Here is a 10,118-nt window from a genome sequence, read left to right on the forward strand (position 1 = left end):
TTTATACAGTAAGAAGTGCCTTAATTGCTCTCTCTGTACCAGCTCCTTACTCTGAATTGCAAAGCCCTTGCTAGCACCAACAGCAGAATGCAAAATCACAGGCAGTGAATATGCAGAAATAGTGTATGAGAGCACTGATGAGTGTGCAATCAAATTAAACTTCTCACACACTACAAATTCTCTTTTCTTTCCTTGCAACTGTTTCCAGACCTATGTGTCTCCAATTCCAAAATTAACCTTCAACTTCCTCCCAAGTTCTGCTGTGCTATGGCTTTTGGTTTAGAATAATAAGCGATGACTTTGCTCAGCAATGTGCTCGGTCATGTATTAATACTAGATTCTGTCCAGGCTCGAGAACTTTCATCTTTCAGAGTGGAGAGCTTCCTCTGGGAGAAGGGTTCAAATCCCAGAAGTTTGAACACCGCCACCCGGTACTTCTTGGACATGATGTTATACAGAATGGGGTTGATGGCAGCGCTGAGGTAGAAGAGGACAAAGGACACGAGGTTGCAGTATTGGCTGATTTGAGCAATCTCCAGGGAGCCAGGCTCGAAGGACTTGGAAAATAAGTATCGCCCTACATGGAAGGGCAGCCAGCAGAGGATGAAAGCAAACACCACTACAGCTAAAAGAAAAATGGGAAAGAGAACATCAACTCAAGAAATGTCATAGCAAATCACATTCTGTTTGGAAGATATGGTTTTGTCTTGATTATGTGTGGCGTGACCCTTGACTTCAGAGAAACATTACGTGATCTTTCCCATTCCTACATTTTCACCAAGACTGAGAGCGTCTGGATCAACAGTTCAACCATTTGTACTGAGCTTCCCAGTCACTTCTATTTAACAACTATTTGAGTCATTTTGTAATTGAATTTACTCAGTTGACTAGACCACTTATTCACAATAGTCCACCATTTAATATGTGTTAGACACGACCAAACACAAAGGAGGTAAAGTGGTTATATCCAACTGTTGCTATGTATCAGCATGTCTTCCCTGGGGGACACACAGTCCTTGGAGGTGATAGAGACTCATTAAATTAAAACCTCTAGGAAGGAAACCAGGACATTTGCTTTTTTCTTTTTAAAATTTCACAGAGGACTGAATATGCTGTCAGGATTGAGAAACACTGAGATGGGTGATTCTTTGCCACCTACGATAGACATAAGTAAGGTATAAAAGCCCATAAAACCAACTAAAATTAATTATCATCCATCCAAGCCTTCATTTTGCCTATGTGAGTTAATTTTTTTCAAGACCTATAAATTTCTAGATTGTTTTTAAAATTCAGAAATCAGAAAAAAATAACAAAATATTTTAGTCCTTGTATTACTTTAGTGATGTCCTTCAAATTGTCAAGGTGAAAGAAAATTAACAATGGTATTGAGATACTAATGAGGATAATTAACAGCTTAAAATAAAATTGGAAGAAATTATTAAACTTATTCTCCAAACTAAGTTACCTAGTAACAACTGTCACCATAGCCACATGAATGCCAGAGACCCCTGAAGGGCACTAGCAGATTTACAAGCTATTAGTCATATTGTGAGACTTGCTGGTCTAGAAAATGAAAAAATTTAGCATTCTTTGAATAAACTACCACTTTAATATACAGGATTCCAAGAATTGTAAAATTACAAATACTAAGTCACCTTGGAATGGCTTCTAAGAGTATTAAATATGCAAATAAGTACAAAATGTGACTATAATGTCCAGATAATAAAATGTACAGGCTTTCCTTTTGGAAAAGCAAGTAGAATTAATATTTTGCTTGGATGCGAAGACATTTTGTATTACTTGACTTGTAGCAAACACATATACTTAAATAAGCTGAATTCATGCAGGACATATTCAGCACACCCCAGGCATGACACTGCACCCAACTGTTCTCTGAAGGACCATTTGGGGAAGGACAGCAAGTCCTGTCAGCTTCCACAAAGCCGCCCTTTCTCATGTTGGAAGCCTGTTTATCTTAGCTTATCCTACATCATCCTAGTCTTTTCTACCTGGAGAGGCAGGTAATCATGAAAATAACCGGAGACTCCCGCATTGATTTGTCACCGACTTCCTTACAAAGCTGAACAAACAGCAGCAGGGTAAACAGAATTGATTTGATTATTCGGGGGAAAAAAAATGCAGGGCATAAAGCAAATCACAGTTGTGAAAGAAAAATGAATCATCTCTGACAAAATTATCCAAGTGGATCATGTCTTTGGTTACATTTACCACTGAATACTTTCTAGATTTAGTGCCTGCTTTTCTTAGTGTAACTTAAATATCCACATATTCTTTCTGAGGCAGGAAGCTTAACTTAAGTTAAGTTAAGTTAAGCTTCCTGCCTCAGAAAGAATATGTGGATATTTAAGTTACACTAAGAAAAGCAGGCACTAAATAAAATTGGAAGAAATTATTAAACTTATTCTCCAAACTAAGTTACCTAGTAACAACTGTCACCATAGCCACATGAATGCCGCCTTTAACACTTAAAGACCATAATATATTTTTATAAAATATCTCAGTCTTGAAGCAAAGTTTCTGGGCTGATATCAAACTCATACTAGGGAAATACACGAGCGGGACATTTTTCCATGAAAGAGCGAAAGGAGAAAAAGGAAGAAAGAGACACAAAGAGAGACCAAGAGAGTCAAGATTGCAACAAAGTTGGGGGTGGGGTGCTAAGAGGGAGGAAGGGAGAGAGAGAGGGAGAGAGAGAGGAAGGGAGGATGGGAGAAAGAGAAACATAAACAAGACAGAAAAATGTAAGGAGGGGGCCGAAAAACCCCTAGAGAGAGACAGGGAACACACATACGATAGAAAAACTAAGAAACCAAAGGGAGAGCTCAGGACTGAAACAGGAAAGAATAACTGGGAGACACAGAGAGACCAAGACCAAAAGAAACTGGAGAGGTGTAGAGACTCAGGGAGAAGGTGGAAAGGCACCGAGAGAGGTGGGCTCCCGGCAGAGAGCTCGAGGGCGCGCTGAGACCCACCCAGCATTTTCACGGTTTGCTTGTGGTTCTGGTCTCTGAGCGAGGCGCCCACCGCCGCCTGGCCGCGCCTCCTGCGCCACAGCTTCCTGCCGATGAGACTGTAGAGCACAGTGAGGCAGAAGACAGGCAGGAAGAAGAAGATGCTGGACACCCACACCATGACAGTGAGCAGTCCGGAGCGCACGGCGAACTCAGTGGCGCGGCACTCGTTGGTGTCTCGAGGGTCGGTGCCATTCTCGTGCTCCACGCCGACCAGCACAAAGATTGGCCCTGCACTGCAGAAGGCCACGGCCCAGATGATCAGGATAACCAGCTTCACCCGGCCTTTGGTGACCACCACTTTGGCCCGCAGCGGGAAGCAGATGGCGAAGTAGCGCTCGACGCTCAGCGCAGTGATAGTGAGCACCGTGGCGTAGGTGCAGCTCTCGCTGACGAACTGGAAGAGTTTGCAGAGCAGGTCACCGAAGTTCCAGGGCCGGTACTGCCAGAGGCGGACGAGGTCGAGAGGCATACAGAGAAAGATAAGTAAGTCAGAGAAGGCCATGCTGGACAGGTAAAGGTTGGTGGTGGTGCGCAGCTCGCGAAAGCGCGACACGACTAACATGGTGAGCAGGTTGCCCGCGATGCCCACTACGAAGAGTGCCACACAGGTGGCGGTGACGCCGGCCAGCAGCGGCGCGGGGAAGAGCGGCAGAAGCTCTTCCGCCAGAGAGTCATTGTCAGGGGGAGCGTCCCAGCCCAGGTCTAGCAGCGTGAAGTTGAGCCCCCGCTCTTCGCTCGGCGTCGCGTTCCACATGCTGCCGGCTCTACTTAACTGGCTCTGGGATGCTACTGCGCTGAAAGACTGGACCCGGCTGGTTCCCGAGAAGGTCCTCTTAGGCGCGAGAGAGTGCGAGGAAAGAGCGGGCGTGGGCGCGCAGGGAGGATGCTTGGAGAGGAAAGAGGGGGAAGTGAGAAGCAGAAGCCGAGGTAGAAGGTGACACTGAGAGACGGAGACTGGGGCAGGGAGACACACACACGCGCGCGCGCGCATACACACACACACACGTGGTGAGAAAAACAGAGTGACCCACCGCTCTTTCTGGAACCTCCCCTTCTCCCCATCCTCCATCTCCCCCCAAAGTCTCTCTCTCCCAACCTAGCCTCTAGCTGCCTCCACACACGTACCTGTCACCGAAGCAGCCTCACGGATCTTGCCTCGTCTTCGCATTCTTGTTCCAGCTGCATCTCGCACTTCTTTCTCAAAGCTTCCCGGCTTGTGGGAACCACTGAGACTCCGCAGTACCAAGCGGAAGCGCGATAAGCTCTCTCCCCAGAATTGGGCGCTGCCTGGCTAGTGTCTCCCAGAAAGGCAGGTCACCGGGTGGAGGCGGGGACGATGCGGTCCGCGAGAAGAACGCCTTCAGTTGCCGGGACCTGAATTCTTCCTCAACAAAGGGTAGAGTTGGCTATGGACCTAGCGAGGAAAATAAGTGAGCGCGACCAACCGGGCTTGGAAAACTGGGGTAAAAAGCAAAAAAAAAAAAAAAGAAGAGGGACCTAATGTTTGTGTTCCGACTGGAGAGGAGACCGATGCGCTCCTGGGAAGAGCCTCACTCGGTCGTAGAACCTGTCATCGTGTTAGGAGGAAATACGTGTGGCCACTTGTTCAAGGTCACACAGAGAGTTAGGGACTGTGGGACCATACTTGAATCTCCCACCGTTTTGATTTTTTGAACCGGAAGGGGCAAGATGTGTGCCTAATTCTGTTTGAATCCCAGCCCTCTGTACAGTCCCCCAACTCGGTGGTGCAAGGGGATAGGCTGTGTAGATCACTTTTGCCTCGGGTAGGAGGAGGAGCAAGAAGAAAGGAGCATGGTGGGATAAGGGGGGAGCAGGCATAGGAGGAGAAGCAGAGGCTCTAAGATTGGCATGTCGAGGGTGCGCAGTAAACATTTTTTGAGGCCAGATTGAGGGAGATCAGCCATTGAACAGTTGTGCTCACTTGGGCAAGTTAATCAATCTTCTTATTTTAAATTTCGAGGATGTTGTGAGGACTACTGGGAATAGATGTCAATTTTCGGAGACGCAGTTGGAGCTCAGTAAATAAATATAGGCCGCGTTGCTGTTATTGGGATTGCTGTTGAGGGCAAGGAATTGCTCTGTGAGAATGGGCCGGAGGCCGCCCCTCCACTCGAGAGGGGACTCCCCTGGATGCAACCTGTGCGTCCCCTGCTCAGAACCAGTAGTCGACAACGGAAGACGCGAAACTGGTCGCTGCGGGCAAACTCTCCAACCCGCTGGGCCTCTTCCGAACCGCCAACCTAGGGGAAAGCCCGAGAGCGTTTTCAGCACCGCGGCCAGCGACCGCCTACCAAAGCAGTACAGATCTCACGAGGTGCGGTTTCGTTGTTCTCACCTTTATTCCACTTGCGCCTCAGCACCTGAGTTTTTCTCTACCAGGAAGCGCAGAAGATCCCCCCAAGCACAGATCCGCGTTTAAGCAGCTGCGCTGATCTCACCTATCCGCGATCACCTGCCTCTAGCCTAAATGAGAATCCATTCATTGTGTATGACAGAGGGCTTTCCCAAAGCATTTTAGTGCGTTTTCACATGCCTTTGACAAATAATTTACATCATCTCTACCATCTGAATTGTTAATGCTTAAAACTCACCAAAGACCTAAGGCTGGAAATATGCACACGTGCATGGAAGATCCCACACCTGGTGAGAGAGGTTTGGTGCAAGAAACCTACTGAAAAACAGCTACATATGCTACCACTGGTGTGTTACAGGTGTTGGACCAAATTACTTCAAAAGAAAATTTATTTCAAACTAATACCTAGAAAAAAAAAAAGATTACAACTAAGTCAAGCTACCAGTTGATACTTCCCACCCTACATTGTCAGTATATTTTTATGTGCAGACAGATCTTCAGGGGAAGAAAACAGACTTGGATTAAAAAAAAATACTGCAGGAGCTATTGTCAAAGAATAAGGATCAGGAAAAGATTGTGGGGCATACTTCTAGCCTACTCAGGGCCAAAGCAATGGCTGATAGATGGGGGTGAAATCTTTTTAAAAATCTATTGTCACAAAAATGTGGCATGCTGGCTAAAATAGCCAGCTATTTAACTATATTCAGTAATTTTCTAAAATATAGACAAATCTGTGATGAAGAAGAAACAGTGGATACTATTGCAGTTGATCCATTTATTTATAACGCATAATATTAGGTAACATGAAATTGTCTATAAGTATGTGCTAAGCACGGGAAATAACAAAATAAATAAATTCCAGACAGTTCCTATATTTATAAACTTACAGTCTAGAAAGAAAAAGGCAGTTAAACAAGTAATTCCAGTACAGTGTGAGGCATGTACAATAAGCTCTGTTGAAATGTGAAAAAAACAATGAACTACATAGAGATTTTAGGGAAGGCGTAATAGAGGAAGCGGCATCTGAGCTGGATCTTGAAAGTTGAGTTCTGTCGGATGAAGCAAAATATGCTAACTGTTCAGACAAAGAGCACAAAAGCATGTTGGAGTGAAAGAACCTAGCATGACTTGTCCTTTGAATCATGTAGGGAGTATTATTATGGATTCATGGATTTTTATATAGTCAATGATTATTATTTTATTTTATTTTTTACTTTTGGTGCTTGAATTGTTCTATCTTTGGCCAATGGGAACTCCTTAAAGTTGGCTCCAAGGTCTTTTGACTTGACTCACTTAGATTTTGAGAACCCTAGCTCATCTCATAAATTCTCTAAACTGGAGAACAGCTGTTTCTCCAAGAATCTCTGGTATCTTGTAATGACTCTCAAACACCATGGTTGCAAAATGCATGGACTCATTTATACGTGGAATTTTTTCAGTTGACCCCTTGCAGTCCAAACCCTTGATGTTCAAGGGTCAACTGGCCCTTGGGAATCCACATATGTGGAGGGCAGGTTTACATTATAGATGGCTTTTGACTTGGAAAGAAGGGCATTTGGCACCCCTGACACCTGCGCTGTTCAAGGGGCAACTGTAAATAAAACATTTATATGACTTGACAGTTAAAACTTTGAAACAAAGCATGGTTCTAGATTTAAAACTTTAAACCAAATAATATTCGGGAAAATGTTACCCCTTTTTTCATAGTTTCCATTAGATACCATTAAAAAATGTTAGATCCAGTTTATCTGTCTTGTGTGTATGTGTGTGTGTGTGTGTAGCCTACATAAAAGGTAATATACTGTATACATTGTCCATTGCCTCGATTTTTTAACATAACATTATATGCTGGAATTCTTTCATATTTTCTTATGTGGTTTTATAGTACTTCATCATGAGAAAGTTACATAGTTTCCATTTATGGAGGCATACCTTGATTTCATTCAACCAATGTTCTATTGTTTTTATTTGTTTGTATGATTTAATAATCTTTTACTGTTACAAATAATGTTGCATATGTCACTTTAGATGTCCACATGTATTACAGGATGATATAAAAGTAAAATTACAGTTTAATAAAAAAATGGAACATGGCACATACCATTCATTGAATGGCACAAATAAAGAGACCATATACAGTGCTTGAGTCTTGATTCTGGGCTCTGAAAATAAATATAAAATTTAGTATAAAATGTCAGATGTAACATTACATTATTTTCTTAGAAGTGGGATTGTTGAATCGAAGAGTAAAAGTATCTGTAATTTTGTTGTATATTGCCACATTCATCTCGATGGGATTGTACCAAATTGTATCTCCATTAGCAAGGGATAAGAGTGCCTGGTTATCCCAACATTTACAACAGAATGTTGTCAGCTCTTGAATTTTTGCCAATTTGTTAGGTGAGAAATGATTTTTCAATGTGTTTTTAATTATGTTCTTTTATTAGGTGTGAGAGTACGCATCTTTTCATATGTTTAAGGGCCTTTCTTTTTTGTGTGAACTGCTGAGCTATGACTTTTGCTCATTTTTCTATTGGAATATTATTCTATTTAAAATTGATTTTTAGGAGCTCTTTTTGTGTTGGGGAGATATCTCTTTGAAATGAAATAAATTGAAAATATTTTCCCCAGCTGTTCATTTGTCTTTTGAATATTGTTTATGAATTCTTTTTTTGACTTGCAAAGTTTTTTTAAAAATTAGCGTCATCAAATTCCTCAGTCTTTATTGTTATTGCTTCTGAATTTTTAGTTATATTTATAAAGGCTTGCTTTATTCATTACCAAATTATGAAAGAATTCATCCACGTTTTGTTCATATTATTTTGTTCTTTTATTTTTTTTGACATTTATATTTCTGATTTATTTTTCGACATCTATATTTGCAATTTGACTTAGTACATGAAGAGTTATATGGATCCAATTTCATCTTTTTCCGAATGATTATCTAGTTGTTTCAACCTTGTTTATTAAAAACTCCACTTTCCCCCTAATTTTGGTGATTCCTTTGTCTAACGTAAAATTTCTGTATGTATTTTCAGACTCCAGATTCAATGTTCCAGCACTATACGCTGCCTTGCTGTGCTTTATTTTGTCTTTCAGAGAATAGTATACTGCCATGTGCCATTTTTTCTTTTTTGTTAAACTGTAATTGTATTTTTATATTATTCTCGAACTTTTAATTTGATTATATCATAGTTCTTGTATTAGAAATTTTTTGACTAGAAGTAGATACATCAGAAAATCAAAGAATCTAAAACAAAATAAAAATTCACAGATTTATTTTTATTATCGAAGAAATCAGAATATAAGATGCACAGGGCTGGTATGATATCAGGAATCATGTTCCTTCTGCCTTTCTGCTCTATCATATTTTGTGAGTGGTTTCCAATATCAAGGTCATTTCACGGTCCACGATTGCTGCTGGAGCTCCAGTTATGCAAATAAATTCTAGGCAAGAAGAAGCAAAAGAGGAAATGAAAAGAGTTTTTTTAGAAACTCAACTCACAACTCTCACTTATATCACATTGGCCAACCCCATCATCAAGGAAGGCTGGGAAATACATTTTTATAGCAGGGCAAATTATCACTCCCAAAGTTCTAGATTTGGGTAAACAATTTATAATCTCTGTCATATTTCCTTCCCAGACTAAGTAATTTGAGAGCAAAAATATTGTTTTTCTTTAAATGACCCATAAAACCTAATTTGGTGTCTTGCATGTAGTAGAGCACTTAAATATTTCTCAATTTGATTAAATTTATTTTGCATTTAAAATCACATATATAAACTTAGGACACATAAGAAGGCTCATAAGACAATTTAAGTGCTACATTGTGTCTTTAATAAAAATCAAATCATTTATTTTAATGTTCCATTCAAGCTCTGTACATAATGTACTAATATATTTGGCTTCATCATTTATACACTTTCTGCCACATCATGTAACCTCATTTAAATAACATTGTGCACATACTTCAAAGTAAGAAATATATATCATTCTTTCCAGATGAGCAGGCTGTAAGATTCCAGATTTAATATCAAGTACATCAAGAGAGGAAAAGAAAAATTATATTCCTAGAAAAAAATTAATCGTAGCATTCAGGCACATAAAAAACATTTTTTAGTTAGCAAATGAGACCCATATTATCATAAGCAATCACTCTGAATAATTAAATAATTATACACTTTAGAAAATCATTTAAAAATCTTTATGCTTTTCTAATTGTAGAACGAACATATTTCTTAAAAACTCAACATATATTTCTTAAAAACTCAAACATTATTTCCCTGATATCCATTTCTTCTAGTATTTCCTGTAGATATCCAGTGGAACTCTCCGTATTTTCCATTGGTACTTATACAACTAGTTTAACATCTGAGGTTAAGCATTATTACTTTGAACTTAGTCATTTCAAACCTAAGTAATATCAAAGTTTAAGCATTAAAATTTATCAAAGTTATAATGTTTATAATTTTAAATAGTTAGACAAGGATTATTAAAACATATTCATACTGGTTTATGTGTTATCAATTAACATACTGTTATAAAAGAAGAGTATTTAGCTCTTTTTACTCTTAATCTATGCATAATCTTTATGCAGGGACACACATATGCACACACACAGAATTTTGCATCTTCCAAATACAATCATACTGTAATTTTGGATTAGATCTATATTCAAGCACTCACATTTAATGCTGATGTAGATAT

General features: G+C 40.3%; 1 protein-coding gene across 1 annotated transcript; it reads right to left on the reverse strand.

The window, feature by feature from the left end:
- Nucleotides 1-291: 291 nt before the first annotated feature.
- Nucleotides 292-3,826, reverse strand: GHSR (growth hormone secretagogue receptor). The gene is made up of 2 exons (XM_011380444.1): nt 2,994-3,826; nt 292-625 (listed from the first exon to the last, which is right to left on the reverse strand). Exons 1-2 carry the CDS (start codon nt 3,787-3,789, stop codon nt 321-323), a joined length of 1,101 nt encoding a protein of 366 aa, XP_011378746.1. The 5' UTR covers nt 3,790-3,826; the 3' UTR covers nt 292-320.
- Nucleotides 3,827-10,118: the final 6,292 nt, after the last annotated feature.

This window comes from Pteropus vampyrus, unplaced genomic scaffold, assembly GCF_000151845.1.
Source record: "Pteropus vampyrus isolate Shadow unplaced genomic scaffold, Pvam_2.0 Scaffold12, whole genome shotgun sequence".
NCBI classification, from domain to species: Eukaryota; Metazoa; Chordata; class Mammalia; order Chiroptera; family Pteropodidae; genus Pteropus; species Pteropus vampyrus.